At 54.6% G+C, this 22,164-nt stretch overlaps 1 protein-coding gene across 3 annotated transcripts in view; it reads left to right on the top strand.

The window, feature by feature from the left end:
• The window catches only part of RNF144A (ring finger protein 144A), a 127,472-nt gene extending 105,738 nt beyond the window's left edge, over positions 1-21,734 (top strand). For all 3 annotated transcript variants that reach the window (XM_047067521.1, XM_047067520.1, XM_047067522.1), the window contains 2 exons: positions 2,562-2,651; positions 17,416-21,734. In XM_047067521.1, coding sequence (XP_046923477.1) covers positions 2,562-2,651; positions 17,416-17,547 — 222 coding nt within the window. In that variant the 3' untranslated portion in view covers positions 17,548-21,734. The remainder of the gene's footprint in view (positions 1-2,561; positions 2,652-17,415) is intronic.
• The last annotated feature ends 430 nt before the right edge of the window (positions 21,735-22,164 follow it).

Genomic DNA, 22,164 nt, shown 5'->3' with positions numbered 1-22,164 from the left:
ACGGGGGAGAGCTAGAGAGAGAGGGAGACAGAATCAGAAGCAGGCTCCAGGCTCCGAGCTTTCAGCACAGAGCCCGACGTGGGGCTCGAACTCAAACTGTGAGATCATGACCTGAGCCAACGTCGGCCGCTTAACCAACTGAGCCACCCAGGCTCCCCAAACTCATTTGATTTACTACACGCGTTCTGTCTGTGGGAGTTGGAATTAGTTTGCGAGCAGAATTTGTTCTGGAAACATGCTTGTAATCCAAAGCATTTGTATATCAGAGTGAATTTCAAGAACCATTGGCTCAGTTGTGATCACGTGACGTTCAGCATCGCGTAGGTCTCCTATTGGAAGACGTCTCTGGTTTATCAAGTTAAAGTTTATTAGAAACGTGTGCTCGTCTTCGTGGGATGCTCCCAGAACAAGTTACTTGCAATCCAAGGTTTTATTGTACTTCCTTTTCTCAAGGGGAATCCGGGAAGATTTAATGGTTTCTACTCTTTGATCTTTCAGTCTCTAAAAGACAACAGTTTGGGGGGAGAACCCACTGGTGCAAGCCCGAATTTGACACAAAAGGCCTGGGGGGGGGGATTTACTTTTATCCTTGAATCTCTCCATGATTGCAGCGATTGCAGCTTTCTGCTCACGCGCCATTGTTTCTGTTTCCAGCCAGGGGCTCAATGAAACTTCCCTGACCGATAGTAAGGGAAATGTTGGCCTCCCACAAAAATACACCTGGATTCCTGGCAGGGCCTGGGGTGGGGGTGGGGGGTTCTGCCCCAGGGCTTCGCCAGGAAGCTTAACATCACAATGAAATCAAGTGTGTTTTGTAAAAGCATCTTCGAGTGCTTTTGTCAGGTGCAAGAAAGGACCTATTTGAACAAGCTTTTCATTCTGTTCCGGAAGCTGGCCCCCAGTGTCCAGGCTCCACTGGACTCCTCTGAGCAGAGGCTGGGGTGGAGGCTGTCTCCAGGAGGCTGGCGGAGTCCATGATCTTGAGGAGCTAGTGATCGCCCTGCCCACCCCACCCCACCTCCCCGCTTTTTTTTTTTTTTTGTATTTCAGAAAACAAATTCAAAAGCTGTTCAGGAGCCTCCGGTACAAGGCCTTATGATAGTCTATCCGGGAAAATGAGACATAGCAATGAAACATTAATTTCAGTGTATGAGTAAGTTAATGTCAGGATGAAGGAGGGCGTAATTCAGGGTTCAAGGAAGCGAGGGGGGTTCGCGGTGGACAGACGCCGTCAGGGGTAGCTTCACAGCAGATGAAGCACCGGCTGGAAGAAGCTTTGTGTCCACGTGTACCTAGGCTTCCTTCCACAGTCGCGGGGACCGGTAGAGGCCCTGAGGCAGGAGCCGCAGGCTGGGACGGCAACTCCCGCAGAAGCTTCTTGCTGCTGCCCCAGAAAAGCCAGGGTCTGCTGATGTGGGTGTACATTCTGGCACTGCGAGGGTGGCCCGTGAAAGCCCCAGATCTTCTGCCAGCGTCGTTCTCAGGATGAGCCGAGGGCCGGGGGACGGCGGCCGCCCAGTCCGGTTCCGACAGAGCTGGGTTTAAGGGCCGGGCACACGGCTGATGTCCGGCTCCGCGGGGCTCGCGGAAGAGTGACTTCCGGGCCTCTCCGAGACCCGGGGCCCTGTGCTCATTCATCCCTTTCTCAGGGGGAGGCCGGCTGCTTACACCCCCAGTTAAATGAGCACGCGGCCCTGGGCCCCTCCTCTGCACTGTTTACTGGGCTGTTGTTTTTCGTGTTCAACGGGAGAGAAACGGCATTTCCTGCTGGAGTTGGGGGAGCGGAGGGTTTTGTGTGCAAAGCCCCTCCCTGCTCACTTGGTGCGGGCTCGGGATCTGGGGGCCGAGCGCTGAGCCCCGAACATAGTTAGAGACTGTCCCCGGCTGCGGGTCCCCATCCCAAGAACCTGACAGCGATCAGACGGGAGGGGAGGGTGGGAGGTGAGAGCGCCCGGAGGGAGGCAGGAACAGGATGTTTCCGTGGGTCAGAACTCACTTCAGACATCTGGAGGAGTTGGAGGCGGCAGATGGTGCCCGAGCTGGTTGCTGCTGAGGAATGAGTAGGTTTTCGTGGTCTGAGCTGAAAGGAAGCCGCACTTCCCAGGTGGGAAGCCCGGCACTAATGGAGGAGGATGAACCGGAGATCAAGAGAATCATCTAATCCGGGGGTAATCCTGCCGGGCGGGCGGCCGGAGGATGTAAAGGCAGCCGAGCTCTGGGGGCATCAAACACAGCCAGGCCCGGGAGTGGCTGGCGGAGTAGCTGGGGCCTCTGACCTACTTGTTCACAAGCCCCACTGCACTGAGAGCCTCTCCCCTGCAAAAGCCAGAGATCTGGGGCAGGGCTCCCTCTAGTGCCCGAGGCCACGTCCCCTTGGGGAGGCCACGGGGAGAGAATGGAGGAGGGAGGTCCCCAGGAGGCGGCCCGGTGCTGTGGGTGTGAGCCCTTCCTCTGTGCCCCCCACCCCCCACCCCTGTCCCCCACTTACTTTGGCCCAGGCAGGACTCACTCGCTGAACTTCGAGGAACCTGCCACCCACCCTGCTCTCTCTCCTCTTCCAGGATGACTTCCTCCTGATCCATTACGATAAAGGACCGTGCCGGAACAAGCTGGGCCATTCCAGGGCATCTGTGATCTGGCATCGGACACAGGTAGGAGGTGACTCACCTGGAACTTTGATCCCCGGAAGAGAGAGTGTGTGTGCGAGCCAGTTGGTTGGAGACGTGCTGTTTAGAAAAGTAGAGCCAGTAAAGGTGGGTCCTGCCCGAACTTTTCTTGCTCTGCGATTGTGCTTCTGGTAGCCCCGGCCCAAAGTTGTGGCAAACAGGCATCGCGTTTGGCGCGTGGCGGTTCTTGGAACGTCAGACTGTAGGTTTCTTGCACCTTACTCATGGCTTTGGCGGTGATCCATTCTGTCGGTTAATTCTTGCATGGCCCTCAATGAAGAGCTTTTTTTCTAGAAGCCTGGAGGTAAGCAAGTTAGTCACAGGAAAGAAAAGCAGAAAGAAAGGAAAAAGTCCCTACCTGGTAGTGTCTGAGCAGCAGCAGCCTGTGGGGGTTTACAGAGGGCCAGTGCATTAATATTCATTCATACTTTCAACATGCATTTATTTCCTGCTGCGTGCCGGGCGCTATCCTAGGGTAGGGTATTCACTGGAAGAATAAGATTCATCTGTCTTATTCACTGGAACACTTCCAGTGAGTAAGATAGATGTACTCCAGTGAATAAGATAGATGCGTGCCGTGTATAATACACCGGCAGGACATACGTGGTAGGAGTTCAACTGTGGAGGGGATGTGATGGGGACTGCGTGGTCGGGAAGGGCCATTCGGTGGTACCCATGGTGGAGTGCTGAGTGGTATTAACCCTAAAAATAAAACTTCCAGCTATTTTACCAACAAAAATGGGTTTAGTTGGGAATAGCCTGGAAATGCAGCTTGGGACATACAAGCTACAGCCAAATCACAGACCAGTCTGGAGAGCAAAGGGGAGGAACTCTCTTTTATAGAAGCAAGGGGGCGCTGGCAAGCCCCTCACACACATCAGAAGTCCTTTGGAATAAACCGGGGGGCTCCAAACGTAGTGGCTTCTCACTGCTGAGTTGTGAGCGTCTCATTGGCTGGGTTGTGGCAGGGGTGGTGGGGGAGGAAACTGTCCTTCCTCCTTCTGGGGAAACAAAGTAGTAGCTAAAGTAGGATCCAAGTGCGAGGTCCCTGTTGGGTCTGCCCTTGAGGACAGTGGTGGCGTCTGAGCTCTACCTGCTGGCCTCCTGATGCCTTTTAAGTGAAGTTTCCTTTAGTGAATTTCACAGTGATGAGGAAGAGCTGGCTGTGGGAGAGGGGGACAGGGCGGAAGGGACAGTCCAGGCAGAGGGGAGACGGTCCAGGCAGAGGGGGAACCGTATGCGCAGGGGACAGTCCAGGCAGAGAAGGGGTGGTCTAGACATAGGGGACAGTCCAGGCAGAGGAAGGACATTCCAGGCACGGGGGGCAGTTCAGGCGGAGGAGGGGCAGTCGAGGCAGAGGAGGGGACAGTCCAGGCAGAGAAGGGGTGGTCTAGACATAGGGGACAGTCCAGGCAGAGGAAGGACATTCCAGGCACAGGGGGCAGTTCAGGCGGAGGAGGGGCAGTCGAGGCAGAGGAGGGGACAGTCCAGGCAGAGAAGGGGTGGTCTAGACATAGGGGACAGTCCAGGCAGAGGAAGGACATTCCAGGCACGGGGGGCAGTTCAGGCGGAGGAGGGGCAGTCGAGGCAGAGGAGGGGACAGTCCAGGCAGAGAAGGGGTGGTCTAGACATAGGGGACAGTCCAGGCAGAGGAAGGACATTCCAGGCACGGGGGGCAGTTCAGGCGGAGGAGGGGCAGTCGAGGCAGAGGAGGGGACAGTCCAGGCAGAGAAGGGGTGGTCTAGACATAGGGGACAGTCCAGGCAGAGGAAGGACATTCCAGGCACGGGGGGCAGTTCAGGCGGAGGAGGGGCAGTCGAGGCAGAGGAGGGGACAGTCCAGGCAGAGAAGGGGTGGTCTAGACATAGGGGACAGTCCAGGCAGAGGAAGGACATTCCAGGCACGGGGGGCAGTTCAGGCGGAGGAGGGGCAGTCGAGGCAGAGGAGGGGACAGTCCAGGCAGAGAAGGGGTGGTCTAGACATAGGGGACAGTCCAGGCAGAGGAAGGACATTCCAGGCACGGGGGGCAGTTCAGGCGGAGGAGGGGCAGTCGAGGCAGAGGAGGGGACAGTCCAGGCAGAGAAGGGGTGGTCTAGACATAGGGGACAGTCCAGGCAGAGGAAGGACATTCCAGGCACGGGGGGCAGTTCAGGCGGAGGAGGGGCAGTCGAGGCAGAGGAGGGGACAGTCCAGGCAGAGAAGGGGTGGTCTAGACATAGGGGACAGTCCAGGCAGAGGAAGGACATTCCAGGCACGGGGGGCAGTTCAGGCGGAGGAGGGGCAGTCGAGGCAGAGGAGGGGACAGTCCAGGCAGAGAAGGGGTGGTCTAGACATAGGGGACAGTCCAGGCAGAGGAAGGACATTCCAGGCACGGGGGGCAGTTCAGGCGGAGGAGGGGCAGTCGAGGCAGAGGAGGGGACAGTCCAGGCAGAGAAGGGGTGGTCTAGACATAGGGGACAGTCCAGGCAGAGGAAGGACATTCCAGGCACAGGGGGCAGTTCAGGCGGAGGAGGGGCAGTCGAGGCAGAGGAGGGGACAGTCCAGGCAGAGAAGGGGTGGTCTAGACATAGGGGACAGTCCAGGCAGAGGAAGGACATTCCAGGCACAGGGGGCAGTTCAGGCGGAGGAGGGGCAGTCGAGGCAGAGGAGGGGACAGTCCAGGCAGAGAAGGGGTGGTCTAGACATAGGGGACAGTCCAGGCAGAGGGGAGACGGTCCAGGCAGAGGGGGAACCGTATGCGCAGGGGACAGTCCAGGCAGAGGGGAAAGTCAGGCAGAGGAGGGGACAGTCCAGGCAGGCAGAGGGGACAGGGAGGGTTGACTGGTAGGACCTTGGCGTGAAGGTCCGAGGAGACCGAGCAGGGTGAGGCAGAGGGTCAGAGATGCTGTCAGAGGATAGACCCCAGCGGCTCGAAGGACCTCTGCCCACTCTCACGTTTCAGCGCCTGTGCGGCTGGCCGAGGTGGGTCCGCTGGCCCATCTCGGGTAGAGGAGCCGGTCTCGGGGCAGATGCCCTGTGAGTCACTCACTCGCCATCATTACAGCCCACGTGGCCGAGCCAACGAGGTGCATGCCGGAGGGGGCTGACAGAGGCCTTCCGGCAGGGGGGCCGGTGGCAGAAAGTGTCGGGGTTGCCAGCGGTGAGTTCTCTGTCGCAACCCTCAGATGTGCCTAGTGGGGAGCAGCAGCTGCGGGCAGTGTCAACACAGATCTGTGGCTGGGTTCCAGGAACGAGCCCTCTGAGAAGTGGGTGGAGGATTGAAGTGGTGGCGGTCGCACGGTTCTCTGGACACCGGACACCAGTGACCCGCGCACCCGCCTGGGTGGGTTGTCGGCGGTGCGCACTGTGCAGCCCAGCAGAGCTGTTAGAGACTTGGCCCCGGGCCCGAGCTCCGACCAGGGTCTGGAGAGACAGGTGCGCGTCCTGCCTCCTGCCAGCACAGCCACCTTGGGGCTCAGCCCCGCCTGTGTGTGAGTTTGGCCGTCTGTGGTCATTCACGAGGAAGCGTCTGGAACAGCACGGCAGCAGAAGCGTGTGCCTGAGGGTCTGGAGCCATGTCAGGCACCAGGTGTCACGGGGCCACACCCCCTCTGAAACCTATAGGGGACCCCATTCTTGCCCATTCTGGTGGGGGCCATCGGTCCGCACTGTTCCTCAGCTCACAGATGCTTCCCTCCAGTCCTGTCTGTCTGTGCAACTCTATCTGGGTCCCTGTTCCCCTTCAGTAAAGGCACCAGTCCCACCCTAAGAACCTCATTTTAACATGGTGACCTCTATAAAGATGCAATTCCCAAATCAGGCCACGTTCTGAAGTCCTGGGGTCAGGACTCCACATAACATATTTGGGGGGGACAGGATTCTACCCATAACGATATCCGCACCCTCTCCCCCACGCAGAAAGGGGAACCATGGCGAGGCCACGTTCCTCCTTTGCTGTCCTCCTCCCGTGTCTGGTGGGGATGAACCACACTGATTTGGGCTCCCTGCCTTGGCACAGCAGCCCCGTAAGGGGAGGCTGTCGTGTGCACCTGTGCGGGATCACTGGCAATCAGGGCAAAGGGAGGACTCGGGGATCATGTTCTGCTCCAGCCTTTCCCATGTAGGGAATGAGCCCCAGCCGAGGGAATGTGACTTGCTCAAAGGTGGCTACCTATTGCTGTGTGACAAGCCTCCCCAAATGCACTGGCTTCATATCCTCACGTTCGCCGTGTTCACCATCTGCAGTGTGAACAAGGGCCCACAGAAGGCTTGTCTCGGTCCCCGTTGGCATTAGCCGGGATAGAAGTTCCTTCAGTGTCCTTCAGTTCCTTCCGGGTAGTTGGACACAGCAGGGCCCTGGCTGGTGCTGGATCTGGAGCTCCTAACCGTGTCTGTCCACGTGGCCTGAACTTCTAACCGCATGGCAGCTAGTGGCAAGCGTGAGCCCCAGGACAGAGCGAGGGCAAGATGGGAGCTGTGTCCCCCTTTCTCCTGGAGCCTGGGCAGTCACACCTTATCACGTGTGCCTGTTCATTCAGACGGAGAGAGTTACATGTCCCTGGGGGGTCCTGGGCAGCACTGAGATCCTGGTAACAGTCATTAACAGGACTAAAGAAATACACTTGAGAAAGAATCCAAGACACAAGGGTCCATACCCTGCGCTAGCCTGAAACCCCTTTCTACCAGCTCCTTTTTGGCTCCTGAGTGCCCGCTCCGAGCTAGGTCCCGAAGCCACTTGGGTGCCCCCGATCGCAGGAACTGAGCGGGAGAATTGAACAGAAGCATGCACTGTGTCGGGTCCCACGGAGACATCTTCTCTGTGGTGCGAGAAGCTCCCGGAACGGATAAGGTCATAGCTACAGAAGTAGAGGGTGTCCACAGGTTAGTGTTAGATTTGGGGAAAACGGTAAAACACCTGCGAACCAGTGTCAAAACGAAGAAAAGGTAAATCACAAAACACGCAAAGTAGGGGAAGTGGGAGGGGGTGGGGCCACGGTCTGTGGGCTGGACTCACCGAGGGGCACTGTGGGAAGGGGTGGAGCCGAGGCCTGCGGGCTGGACTCACCCAGGGGCACTGTGGGAAGGGGTGGAGCCGAGGCCTGTGGGCTGGACTCACCGAGGGGCACTGTGGGAAGGGGTGGAGCCGAGGCCTGTGGGCTGGACTCACCGAGGGGCACTGTGGGAAGGGGTGGAGCCGAGGCCTGTGGGATGGACTCACCGAGGGGCACTGTGAGACGGGGTGGAGCCGAGGCCTGTGGGCTGGACTCACCGAGGGGCACTGTGGGAAGGGGTGGAGCCGAGGCCTGTGGGCTGGACTCACCGAGGGGCACTGTGGGAAGGGGTGGAGCCAAGGCCTGTGGGCTGGGACTCACCGAGGGGCACTGTGGGAAGGGGTGGAGCCGAGGCCTGTGGGCTGGACTCACCGAGGGGCACTGTGGGAAGGGGTGGAGCCGAGGCCTGTGGGCTGGACTCACCGAGGGGCACTGTGGGAAGTGGGAAGTGGGAAGGGGTGGGGCCAAGGCCTGTGGGCTGGACGCACCCAGGGAGTCTGTGCGTGGAGGCTAGAGCCACCCGGGAGAGATGTTCGTGTGCAGAGGACGCCCCAGCTGTTCCTGAGCCTTCGGTGTTGACAGTGAGGACCACCGCCAGCACAAGGTAGAGACCACCCACCGCCGGAGGCTCTTGGGCGTTCGTGGCTCCTTCTAAGGGTGAAGCATCGGGTGGAAGCTTAGTCCTCATTTCCGGTGTGCGTCTCCCGCCCTTTGAGCCGCTGGGGCCGTGGGTCCCCTTCCCCTTCACACAGGCTCCTGCTTGGGGCCCACTTCCCCGCAGGCTTCTTACTGATCCCGGTGCGGGGGGAGCCTCACTTTGTGTTAGTGCAAAGCTTCTTGAGCAGAAATGGGTTTTCCTGTCCCCCTTCAGCTCATCTCTGAAATGTCCGGGAAGTGTTGGTGAGGCGCCTGGGGTGGTGGTTGATCGATGCCCGGACACCCCAGAACGGCAGGTGGGACCCTGTTTCCAGGGCCTGGCGACGCCTTCCTGCTCTCCACTCACTGGCCTGCGGGACCGCGGTCCTGCCAAACCCCGGTGTCCTCCTGATCTCCCCGGCTCTCTCTTTCCTCTGCTTGTCCCAGTCTGGCTCATGGAGATTCTACTTCCTTTGTCTATAGCCAAGGTCAGGGTCACGTCCTCCGTGACCCCCCCCCCCCCCCGCCGCAACTGTTACCAGAGCCCCCCTCCCTCACCCCGGGCGAACATTTGTTTCAACACCCATCACTTATGGCGACCCCTCTTGTTTTCCCCTCTCGAGCGTGTGGCTTAACTCTTAAGAGAGATAGACTGTCCTCCATAGTTGGGACTTGTTTTGCTCATCTTTGTGGCCCTACGCCCCAGCTCCATACCTGAGCCAGAAAGATGCTCCAGAAATCAACCTGGTTGAAAGTGTGGTCGATTGATTTGGCTTTCTTGTGACTAGTTCACGGCCTTCCTACTCAAAGCCAGCCGTCTTTGGAGGGACCTTTGTCCTTGTTCACTCAGCTACTTTTCCCTTTGGGTGGGACAGGAAGCAGAGGGGCCTGTCCGGCTGGCCCATTTTCTCCAGGAATCCTGCAGGAGCTGCTGGTGTCCTGGTGGGGGCCTGATGGCGGCTGGGGACTGTTCAGAGAAATAGCACTTGGCTGTCGTTGGGAGGCGCTGTGACTTGTTCCCTGTCTGGGGGAAACAAAAAGCCTCCTGTTAAGAAAAGTGGCCTCTGGACCTGGAGCAGGTGTGTTGGAAGGAGCAGGGGCAGGAGTGTTGGTGTGACAGAGTGACAGGTGAAGGGGGCAGCACTTGAGAGGACACCCACCCTGCCTGGAAACCCCCAGCTTCGCCTGGGCTCATCTTTGTCCGCCTGTTAGATCACCTCCAGGGGCCCGCCTGGTCCTCTGGCTTCTCCCATCTCTCCTGCCACCTTGTCTGTCCTCTGTCTATGCAGGGCTGACCTATGTGGCCTCCCTGCAGCACTTTGAGGGAAGCCCAGCAGACACTGATCAAGCATGTTTCAGGAGCTCATAGGACTGCGAGGCGGAGGGAGATGTGAGAAGCACAGAAGTATTTCTCGTTGATTATTTAGGCTGGAAGATTTGAGGAAAACTATGGAAAGCGGGGCAAAGAATTCTAACCATAAAGTTTCTGAAATGGGAGGCTGCAGAAAAGACTTGTGGCGTGTGGGGCCATGAAACAGGGGCCCAGAATGTGACCCTGGGGACAGGATGGGGGTGCCTGGAGGTTCAGTGCAGCGGATGGGAAGCTGGGGCAGAGTAGTGATTGAGCCTGGAGAAGACCCCCAGTGTCATGCTTTGACTTAAAAACTGTGGCACTAGGGAGCCACAGCAGGCTTAAGAGCAGCAGAATAGAATGCACAGATGGGATACAACCTGAAGACTTCTCATCCTGGCATTCCTGGTCCCTCAGGACCAGGGTCTTACTCCAGCCCCACCTGCTCCTGTCCCCCGCCTATCACATACCCAGGCCGTAGCGCATTCTGAACAATGGCTTTGGAGTTTTAACTTGACTGAGACCTGTAGGTAGAAACACACAGCGCCCTTCAACCCGTCAAGTACTTGCACACACCCACATATGTATCCTACCTGCTCGATGTCTTCTGTTTACTAAAGTTCTGGTCTTGACCCCCAGACTGCTTCACCATCCCCCAGACGGGTCAGGTGCTGCCCTGAGGCACACAGATGTCGCTTGGAGCTTCTGCCCGGGGTTGGCTTCCTCAGCTCCTTAGGGAAGTGCCTCTCTGTTGGCCGCTCGGGGCCTCGCCCGACACACACCTCCTCAGTACTGCAAACACGGCCCTGAAGGCAGTGCCCTGTGACTCCTGTGTGTAGGGGCTGTGGTTGAAAGCCCAGTGTCATCTCTTGCTGGACAAGGTTCCTGCTCCTTCGCGTTTCCTGCCTTTCGATAGGAAGTTCGGTAAAATTATTTTAAGAGATCGTTTGTGAGAATTGTGGTGTGCTTCCTTGTGACGATTGCAGGCTGCCCTCGATATTGTGGTGGGAGTAAAAACATTAGATGCCAGACACGTTTTACCTAGCGTTCTGCCAGATGAATGGAAAAACGCGTCTTTGTCGCGTAGAGGATTTATACAATTCCGTTTTGTCCCGAGCGATGTCCTTGTTTTGATTTCGTTCGGCAGGGTCTCCTTGCGGAAGGGCACCTTTGCAAACAGGAAGGAGGAGCGGGGTCGTGTCGGCTGTGGCTGCAGGGGTGGAGACGTGGCCCGCTCCTTACTAAGCTGCGGAGGCCTGGGTGTGAGCATCCGGGGGTGGACAGCTGTGCTCTGCCCTCGGCCCCCGCTCGTCACTTTACACAGGGTTGCCGTGAACCGCGGTGCCTTTGCTATTGCTGGCCCCGAACTCGGCCATCGTGTGCCTTTCCTCTGCACGACGTAAGTCTACTTCCTTGGGACGCCAGCACCTGACGGGGGAGGAGGGCCCTCTCCACACGGGGTCCTCCTTCCCCTCTGAGCAGGGAAGCGTCACCGTCTTCGTGCTCAGGGACACCTCACAGTGAAGGGAGAGCTCACTTTTACTTACTTATTAATTTATTTTTAAATGTTTATTTTTGAGAGAGGGAGAGAACGATCAGGGGAGGGGCAGAGAGAGAGGGCAGAGGACCCCAAGCAGGCCTCCAGGCTCCGAGCCGTCAGCCCAGAGCCTGCTGCGGGGCTTGAACCCACGAACCGTGAGATCATGAGCTGAGTCACAGTTGGATGCTCAACCCGCCGAGCCACCCGGACGCCCCGGGAGAGCTCACTTTTAGCCACAGGATGGCGTTTAATAGCCAGCTGGTGGCCGGTCTCTGCGTTCATGTGTGCGCGTGGAGGCGTGCCGCTGACGCCCTCTGAGTCCAGGCTGACGGGTGGGAGTCCTGTTCCACAGACACCCCTGTTCTGGGAGCCTCATGCAGGGCCCTGTCCTACCAGTACTTTTCCCAGAGCTCAGTGAGAGAGACACGCACTGTCTCCTGTACTTACCCAGGATGCCCGGTCCCTTCTGTCTTAAACAAATTTCGAGACCGTTCGAATCGCTTTTGGCCACAGATTTTGCACTGTGAAATGAGAGCACTGGGCTGGACTGTAATCTAGGGCCCGAAATGACTTCCTCATCCTGTGTTTGTAGGGAGGTGGGACCAGCCCTTGTGACAACAAGGAGCCCTCCTGGTGTCCTCCCTGCCCCTCCTATGACCACGTGGCCCTGCCTGTGTCGCAGCCCCATTGACCTCCCAGCAGAGGCATCTCATGCCGCTCGCTGTCCCCACGTGGGTGCCTAGTGGACATTTCGGACAGGACGTGTATGGGCAGAACTGAGGTTTTCCCTCCAAGCCCCCTCCATTGTGGGAAGTGCTCTGCTGGCTTCCATGGCCCTCAGACGAAAGGCTCCAGTGACCTGGACCCCCACTTCCTCAGGGGCTTGCTCCCCTCCAGCCAGTGTGTTTCTATTCTGCTCCCTGAACCCCACTCCCAGGTCTCTCCCTGTCTGCTTTCCCCGGCGGCACCCCTGCCCTGTGCTCGTGGAAATGTGTCTGTTCACCCGGCTGTGGCCGGCCCTCCTCCCCGTGGAACACACTGTCTGGGTCCCCGGAGCCCACGGGGCAGAGGTGGAACGTGGGTGTACCCGGAACCCTCCGGAGCCAGGAGATGAAGAGAGGGAATCGAGGAGACGTCTGTCTAGAGGATGCAGGCAGCCCTTTGGGGGCCACCCCGAGCCCGTGCCGAGGGATCTGAGTCTCCCGTGTGCCCCTCCCAGCCTGCAGACCTGGAGGGAGGTGGGAGAATCAGTGCATCTGTCCCCTGCCACCTGCTTCTGCCCCCACTCCTCCCCGCCCTCCTCCCTCTCCACTCGGGGGCTCCCGACACTGAGTTCCTTCTGATTCTCCTACAATCCTGTGCTCACTTCAGCACATAGACTAAAATCCCACAGTCCTGATGCTCTCCCTTGTCAAGGGCTGGGGTAGGCGCCCCCAGAATTCCCGTGTTGCAGTGTAAGCCCAGGTGTCTCAGAACATGACTGTATCCGGAGATGGACCCTCAGAGAGCCGATGAAGTTACAGTGGGGCTGTTGGGTGGGCCCCAATCCAGTATGACTGGTGTCCCTATAAGAAGAGATGGGGACACAGACCAGCACAGAGGGACGGCCGTCTGTGAGCCCAGAGAGAGGCCTCGGGAGAAACCAGCCCTGCCCACACCTGGGTCTCAGGCTTCTTGCCCCCGAGGACTGTGGAGGAAAGACAGATGTCCAGTGTTTGGGCCCCGTCTGTGGTGCGTGGTCATGGTGGCCTTTGAGATGGCCTTCTCTTCTGCACACAGGTGGTGGGATGGCTTCATTCCCTTGCTCACTGTGCTCCGTCCCTGGGAGACAGTCACTCGTTTGAACATCTCGGTGCTAATGGTCCTGAAACCTGCTGGCTTCTCCCCAGAGCCCAAGATTCACGTCCCCACTGCCTCCTCCATATCTCCACGTGGGTGCCCGCGGGTCTCCCAGACTCGGAACGTCCAAATGGAGCTCACTGTTCTTCTCGTTACCAAGATGGCACGTCCATCCCCCTCAAGCCAAAACTGAGTGCGCGGTTCTTGGGGGCCTTCAGGTCTTGCTGATTTTGCTTTCTGAACACCCTCTGCGTCTGTGCCTCTTCTGGTCACTGTCCTCCCTCCCACCTGCCCGGCCTGCTGTGAGTCCTGGAGGCTCCTAGCCCCATCTTCCCTACCGTGGACCCGTCCTCCACAAAGCCCCTGGAACTTACCCCTTGGTTTCTCAACGAGATGAGCGCTCAACTTGCGAGCAGGGATCCCGAGCTCTCCGTTCTGGCCTTGCCGGACCCCGCCCGGACGTCCTGCCTGCACACGTCTGTGTTTCCTGCTTCCACCTGTACCGTCCTGTAGCCGGCCTGAAATTCTCTCTTCCTGATGCCTCAGCCCGTGCACACCTGGCTCACACCTGCTGGCCCTGCCACGTCCCTAAGGAAGCCACCCTGAACTTCCCAGCACCTGTTTTCTGAGTCTCAAATCTGTTTCTGCCCAGAACTCTTCAGCCCTTTGTCACTGCTTGCGGCTGCCTGCCCTCCTGCTGGCCCCCCCCACCCCCGTCTTTCAGACAACAAATCGCCCTGCACCGCACAGTTCAGAACAACAGATACTCATTAAGCGGAGAAATGAGGAGCTGTTACGAAGGGCGGGCAGGAGAGAGCGGAGCCGTCACCTAGCGCCTGGCTAGACTCCACACAGCCCCCACGCTTACCTTGTGGCTTCCCCTGCCTCAAGGGCACGCTTCTACCCGCTTGATAGTCATTTAACAGCAGCCTACCTGGCAGGGGGTGTTTGCTTCCTGCGGTGTAAACACTCCCATCCTGGCTATTTCAAGCTGCCCCCGTGATGGCACTGAAGGGAGAATTGGGAGGAGACCCGTGAGCGACCACAGCCCTCGGTCCCTTATTCCTGTCATTGTCCCAGCCTCTCCCACATCTAGCGTGTGGTGTGCTGGGTGGGCCTCGATGTCATGTTCAAATGCCAAGTGTCAGAGAATTAAAGGGGTTCCATACATTCACCTTATTGCATCTTTGATTTTGGCGTATAGTTCCTAAGTGCTGGAGTGTGGTTTATAGAACTCTCTGGAGGAGAGAATTCAAAACGTACCAGTTTCTGTTCATCTGGGTCAGTCTCCTAAATGTCTGTTGCATGTTTGTTACAGGAGATGCACTGGTCTGTGCACAGAGGCTTATACTGGTCACAGAACCTATGTTATACTCTGAAGATACAGTCTGAATTTGAGAAGCCATACTTTAAAATTTTTTTTTAATTTTCTTTAACGTTTATTTATTTTTCAGAGACAGGGAATGAATGGGGGAGGTGCAGAGAGGGAATCCAAAGCAGGCTCCAGGCTCTGAACTGTCAGCACAGAGCCTGACGTGGGGCTCGAACTCATAAACTGTGAGATCACGTCCTGAGCCGAAGTCGGATGCTCGACTGACTGAGCCACCCAGGCACCCCTAAAAAAATTTGAAAAAAAATTTTTTTTAATGTTTATTTTTGAAAGAGGGAGAGACAGAGTGCAAAGAGGGGAGGAGCAGAGAGAGGGAGACACAGAATCTGAAGCAGGCTCCAGGCTCTGAGCTGTCAGCACAGAGCCCAACGTGGGGCTTGAATCCACAGACCATGAGATCATGACCTGAGCTGAAGTTGGACGCTTAACCGACTGAACCACCCAGGCGCCCCTAAAAAAATTTTTTTAATGTTTATTTATTTAAAAAAATTTTTTTTTAACGTTTATTTATTTTTGAGACAGAGAGAGACAGAGCATGAACTGGGGAGGGTCAGAGAGAGGGAGACACAGAATCTGAAACAGGCTCCGGGCTCTGAGCTGTCAGCACAGAGCCCGATGCGGGGCTTGAACTCACGGACCGCGAGATCATGACCTGAGCCGAAGTCGGCCGCTTAACCGATTGAGTAATGTTTACTTATTTTCGAGAGAGAGACAGCATGAGCAGGGGAGAGGTAGAGAGAGAGGGAGACACAGAATCCGAAGCAGGCTCCAGGCTCTGAGCTGTCAGCACAGAGCCATATGTGGGTCTCGAACTCACTAACTGTGAGATCGTGACCTGAGCCAAAGTCGGACGCTCAACTGACGGAGCCACCCAGGTGGCCCGAGAAGCTGTACCTCTAAGTCTCAGAGTTTGCCAGGATGAACAACGTTCTGCTGTGAGTCCCTCCAGAGCCTGGAACTGTTTACTCATCTGTATCACCTGTAGTATACAATCTAGTGCCTCTCACACGTTTATAACATGCTCACTGACTACTTCTGTTTTGTGATATTTGCATCCTGTCTGATTCGTTACTGGTAGCTGGTTTCCTTCTGGAAGTATCTGCATCCTGTCACTGATCCGCAGGAGACTGGGTGGCTAACCTTGCTTACTACATGGCATGCGAAGCAAGAGGCAGGATAAACGGGGCAGAAACTAGGATGTGTTATTGGCCAGGAAGGTGAGCATTTGGTCAAGGATTTTGATATGTTTCCGATCGCAGAGTGTCCCTTCTTTGGGATGGACAGTACGTTCCAGGTAGTGGAGATGGCTCCAGGGCCTTCCAAGTAACAGCTTTCTGGGTGTTTTCATATTTTCTAAAATATCAGCATGCATGTGATTTTAACAAAGCCTGATCTGATTTCACATCTCATAATTCCACCGTCGACATTACGTCCAGACAAATGGACTTCGCCAACTGGGCAGAAAGCATGGCTTCCTAGCATTTGCGGTATAATTTATAAATGCAGTGCGATGCATGTGTGACGGTTTTCAGGCAGAAATCTAAGTGAAGGTTCCTTTCTTTGAGTGCTATAGCCTGGTATCCTCTTTCAGAGCTTATAATGACCTTTAGAGTTCTTTGTATCTCACGTGTTTATTTTGTATTTGAGAAAAATGAGGCGCAGAGAGGAGGGAACACGGAAAAGTCCGCAGCATTAGCACAGAGTGCCCGGACGGGTCACGTATTTATCATTGTGAACACTAGGTGGCATTGTGACTCTGTCATCAGGTTTCAGTTCTGCATTGTCCTCTGCTTGGGGGGGGGTGGGGGAGGGGGGGTGGCGAATGTTGGAGGCTGTCAAAATAGGAACACCCTGCTTTCCTGACCAGCCGCACTGTCTGACTTAGATGACAACGTGTCTACATTTGAGGCTTATTCCTCTTGGCACCTGCTCATACTGAGGCATAAGCATGTGTTATAAAACAAAGTCAGAACCTGTAACAGTCAGTTTTAAAAGCAGTGCTGGGTTTTAAACTCTGGGAGTGACCCAGGTCTGGTTCCTTTTCTCGAGTTCTCCCATCTTATCCTAGTCTTTCCTGTACGCTAACCACCTCCTTATCTTTGTAATCTCAGGCATGTCCCGCTGGCAGCCTTCCTTCCCATTAGCAAATGCAGGTGTCTGACCCTTGGACTCCCTTTATGCCTGGAGCCTGATGGCAGTTTCTGTAAAATGTATTGTTGTCAGTTGGTGAAGTCTCAGTCTCTTTCCACTGAACTGGTGCTCCTCAAGGGCCATGATCTGATGTGTCTCTGTATTTGTAAGACCTCATACAGTGTCTGGCTCAGGGGAGACTTGTTTGTTAACTGGGTGTATCAATGGATGGTAGTTTGGGTCCTTAGGTGGAAGGAGGTGGAAGAGGAAAGGGAGAGGAAGAAAAAGAAATGAAAGGGCAGGGGATGTGAGAGGAAGCGAGTACTGATGGATAGGTGGACAAATGGATGCATGGATGGATGAGTAGATGGATGAAGGATAGAATGATAGGTGGATGGGGGATAGGATGGGTGATGGGTGATCGTTTGATATATGTAGGTATGGATGGATGGTTGAGTGGATAAATGGGTTGGGTGGATGAGTAAATGGATGACGGATGGGTAGATGGTGGGTGGATGATGGGTGGATGGGGGGATAGGATGGGGGATGGGGGATCGTTTGCTGGATGGATGGCTGAGTGGAAAGATGGGTTGGGTGGATGGATGAATGGATGGGTGGGTAGATGAGTAGTAGATGCAGGATGGGTAGATGGATGGGTGGATGGATGGGTGATGGATGAATGGCTAGATGGTAGATGGGTGGCTGGGTAGATGCATAAATGAGTGACAGATGAGTAGATGATGGGAGGATGGATGGTTGTGTGGTTTATATTTCAGTCGTGGAACCTACAGACTAGCCACCTTACCCTCTGCTCCTATGTTTCCTTCCTGCAGGTCGTGGGCATTTTTGCTGGATTTGGGCTCCTGCTGTTGGTGGCCTCGCCTTTCCTGCTCTTGGCCACTCCGTTTGTACTTTGCTGCAAGTGCAAGTGCAGTAAAGGTGACGATGACCCATTACCCACCTAGAGGAAGGCGCGATGCTGGAACGAGACCCCTGCCTCCGGGAAGCGTGGCCCGCCCCCACCCCACCCCGCCGCCCCCCTCACTAAACATCTTTCTTGCCTTATGTGCCCCATAGAGCTTCACAGTGTCACGCTGGATGCCGTGATTTCAGGGACTGATGTCAGAGCGCTTGCCGAGGCCCCGGGTGCAGTCACCTGGGCATGGGGAAGGCAGGCTACAGTGGGTAGGGTGCGTCCCCACACAATCGATCTCTGCCGACTTGACAAGGGAGGCGCTGTGCAAGGCACCCCGGGCAGTTTTCTCCCAGTGGCGATAGACTAGGAGTGTCTGGTGGCTGCTTCAGAGACCTTCTTGTGCAAAATGCTGTCCGTCTCCTCCTTGGCGTCCTGATGGTGCCATGTTTTTGAGAGAAGGAGTCTTTTAAGGATTACAACTCACTTCAGGCAGAATCCAATAATTCTGACTTGAGAAAAGCACTCTGTTTATGACAACTGTTTTTATTACTAATGGCATTTAGTAAAATCCTTTTTAGAAGGTGTCTTTTTGTTTTTCCAACTGAGTAGTGAAAAATCAACAAGGTGCATCTAAACCATCCTATGCCTTTCTTGAAATGTGCATTTTAAGAAGTTACTGTTCAAATGACTTTTCTGGCTCGGCCACTTTTCAGGAGATTTAGAAAGCCTTATGCGCTCTTTGTGTTTTTCTTGAAACCTGTGACGACGTTTTGAACACCGTAAGCGGTGTGCTGTTAGAAACGCGCTTTCTATATTGTTGCGTTTCTTTGACGATACTGACGTGTTTAAAGGAGTATCTTCATCACTAGATTTTCCTTTTGTTTTTTCTCTCTTTGGTGATTCAGCTCAGCTCATGGGGCTTATCTCTTCTCGTCCAGGTATGAGCAGATATTTTGTAATGTCTTTGGAAACCAAATGTTTGACTCGGGAATGGCTCTGCGGAGAATCGGTATGTTTTGGCTGCTTGCCCCAGCCTCCTCGCGCAGACAGTGAGGAGCGAATAGTGCTATTGATCCTCTTAGGCAGGGCTTCCTGGCAGGACTGGAGCACGCCCCTGGGGCCTGGGGGACAAGCTTCCTGATTTTCAGTTGTTTAAATGACTTAAGTTATTTTGGAGAAATCCTGTTACCTTACAGAGTTCCGAGTCCCGTTGCTAACCGTTTTGCCCCGCTGAAAACACCTTCCCTTTCACTTAGGGGGTTGTACCACTCGGTCTCTCCTGGGCCGTGTGTGACTGTTACCATGGCAGCAGAACGCGCGCGGATGACTAAGACACACGTTGCTCCACCCGCTGAGTTTAAAACGCAGAGAACGCGTCTTTACAGAGAGTTGGCTCTCCTATGGCCTTTGAGGCCACCTGTGCTTTTAAGGAGCAAACCGATTACATTGAACTTGGGGGCCTCTGAAATAACAGAAAGGCAATTGTTGTCGATTTATTATCGCGGAACTTTTTAAAACTTATTACACATTCCACAAAGGAGTGAAACGGAAAATCTGACGTGTTTGCTTATTGTGAGCACATTTGTAAAATGTGGCGGGTTTTTTGTGTGTTTGATTCTACCTTTCTGCGTTGGCCTCGGGTCCTGCTTTCCTTCCCCGTGTAGACACTTCTTTGTTTCTTAACATTTGCTAGGTTAGAAGGAACAGCGTCACCTCACTCTTCACCTGTAGTATTTATTATCTTTATGAAACTGAAGCCATTAGGAAGCTAGTCTGTGTCAAAATCATACTCAGAACATTCTCCTTATGACCACAGCTGAATTCTTACTCAGTAACAAAATAAGAACATGCCTGAGACTGTCTTTTCAGTGGAGCCTGGGCATTGAGTCTCTGTAGCTGGAATTGTTGCGACAGGGCCTTGTGGTAGGTGGCTTTCTGGAGAGGTGACGCTCAGTGAGTCCTGAGGCTCGAGTCAGTGGCCCAGGCTGGGATCAGTGAATGCACTTGTCTAGTGGCACCCTTTAAAATGCCTGTCAGAGGCGGCCGGCTTGCGGCCCTGTTTCCATTTTGATCCAGGAGGGGGCAGGCCTCACCCCATCCCTGTCCTGTTGCACACCGCACAAGTCCCTGCGGTCGTTCCCCTCTCCTCCGAGGTAGAACGGGAGCCTTTGGAAAGGATGCATTCCCTGGGCTAGAGCTCAGGTCTCTATTCCTAGCGGGTTGGGCTGTTCGTCTGTCCCGGAGAAATCTGTAAGCAGGCCCTGCACATTCATAGCCCCCACCAGCCTTGTGCCTTCACCCCTGACACGTTTCACAAGCACGTGGTTCCACCCAGGTAGGGACCATGAAGATTCTTGGGCCAGCCGCAGCCACACTGGCACCTGCTTGCTCCCGAGTTTTTGCACCAAGCATGCCTCAATTTGATTTTGTAGTTATACAGCTAAAATCGTCTGTTCCTTGGGAAGATACCAGCAGGATTACAATGGGATCCTTACATAAACTTGCAATTTCCTCCGTGTGACGCTTTTATTTCAGTAGGGAACGCCAACCCCATTGTTCATGGGGGTGCAGTACTAACCATGCCTGATGTAAAATGTAAACGGAACCTGGGAAGATGGTCCACGTCTTGGATTTTAACCTTGCCCTCACTCCCTGGTGAAACCTGGGGAGTTCTGCACTTGGTGGTGGGCTGTTACATGGCATAGCTTGTCTTAACTGAAGATGACATTCCCTTTCACGGATGGTCTTCATGCCGACGTTCTGGAAGCACATGTATGTTTACCCCTTTCGAGGCCTTGAAATCCTGGCGAGGAGGGAAGAAGGTCCTCAGGTCATGGCTAACTCAACCGGTGTCCAGTTGCGGTGGCCCTGGAGGATGCGGGTGACCTGTGGGTCATCCGAGTCCCTCTGACCCCGTTGGGTGGTTTTGCGGGACAGGCCTAGTCTGTCAGTCTGGCTGTCATGTCCCCTGCAGCCTAGCCTTCGAGCTTTGCAGCGGTCACAAGAGGCCGGCGCCCTCCGAGGAGGAGTCACTGTAGATGTTCGCGTAGCAGAGATCAACTCAGGACCTGAGCATAATCAGATCCTTGGAAAGCATGACCGGCTGTCCATATCAGTTCTTCCTCACCCCGCGGGAGTGGCCATAGCCCGGGGAACTGACCTCCACCACCGCTCACACCTTTTGCAAAGGGGAGCAAGTTCTCTTTGTGGAATATTATTCCATAAAAACCAGTGTGTGTGGGACCAGGCCGGTTCCTTTTTAGAGTCCAGGGCCCGTGGGGAAAGGGATCCTCAGAGATCTAAAAATTACTCCAAGATGAGTCTATCTTTTTCATCTATCTTGCTTGCAAAGTTTAAAGTTATTTAAGAAATTGGGAGAAGACATTTTCCCTTGATAGTCTTTAAAAATTAGGAGATTGGAAAGAACCAGGGTGGGCTTTTTGTATATTTCTCAGATTCTCATTTATTAATAAGTCTCCATATATATATATGTGTGTGTGTGTGTGTATATATACATATATATATATGACACTGAAATCATCAAGGGAAAATATTTTGCATGTCTAAAGCTTCGTGAAGGTCTCTTTAAAAAATACCAAAGCTTGTTTATTCTTTATAGTTAACCCAAGCCCTTAGGAAGATACACAAAATGAAGAGGTGATGACTGGTATTGCCCAAAATGCCACATGGAACGAAGGGCCTGCGCCCAAATATAGTTGCTAATGCGTCAGTAGTAGGGGAGCATGCTGTTTTGGTTGATAGAGCCCCACGGGCGCCCTTCTTCCTCCGGCTGGTATAATCTCGTCTTCCACACTCCTGGGAGCCTTGGGGTGGGGGTAAGTACCAGCCACATGCCTGACCTTTCCTTCATTCTTTGCTCATTTTACCACGGGTGTATTTTTACTCTTGTATAAAAATATGCACGAATGGGTCATGCACACGTAGACGGTATGTATTTGGCAACGGTGGTAAAAACAAAAGTTCGGTTCTCGTTTTTGACATGTCAGTCCATCTTGTGCCACTAACACTGTGATGTATAAAAGAGCTGTTTGAATGCCTTTTAATGTTGTGTTTTGTACTTTGGAATCACATGGAAAAGCTTGATTTGTAATTTCAATACATATTTTAAATGTATTGTGTCTTACATAGTTTGTCTCCTGCCCCCCCCCTTTAGAAAAGGGATTTTTCTTTTTAAAGAGATTTTGGCTGGAATACAGGTTACTTTTGTAAATCCGGTCTGGCTCCATCTTTTGTACCCTCTTCGTTGACTCCTGGCCCGGAGGTTGAAAACACGACGATTGGAGGCGGGAGTGAGGGCGGGTCGGGGGGCGGGGGCTCCCGTCACGGGCAGAACCGCTTTCCTCTTCTGAGGTTTTCTCCGTTGGGAGTGTTCACAGCTCCTGGTGCCAAACTGATCTGAGTTGCCGGGTCGCTGGGTAAGCGGCCACACATTCCCCTCTCCTCCTGGTGGTTCCGGTCCAGTGACGCGGCATCAGAAAGCATCCATCTCCCTGTTGGCTGCTTCCGTGCCCAAGACGAATATTTACGAGCCTGTCAAGATTTGCGGGCAGCGTCATAACAATCCATGAGCGTCCTTTTCCTACCAGGAAAAGAAGAATAAATACAGATTCTGCTTGTCTTCATAGTGAGTCTGGTAACTCACTTT

This window comes from Lynx rufus, unplaced genomic scaffold (genome assembly GCF_022079265.1).
Source record: "Lynx rufus isolate CCGP_SWC_20201006 ecotype Redwood Valley unplaced genomic scaffold, mLynRuf1.p SCAF_8, whole genome shotgun sequence".
Taxonomy (NCBI): domain Eukaryota; kingdom Metazoa; phylum Chordata; class Mammalia; order Carnivora; family Felidae; genus Lynx; species Lynx rufus.
This window is presented reverse-complemented; position numbering and strand designations above follow the sequence as displayed.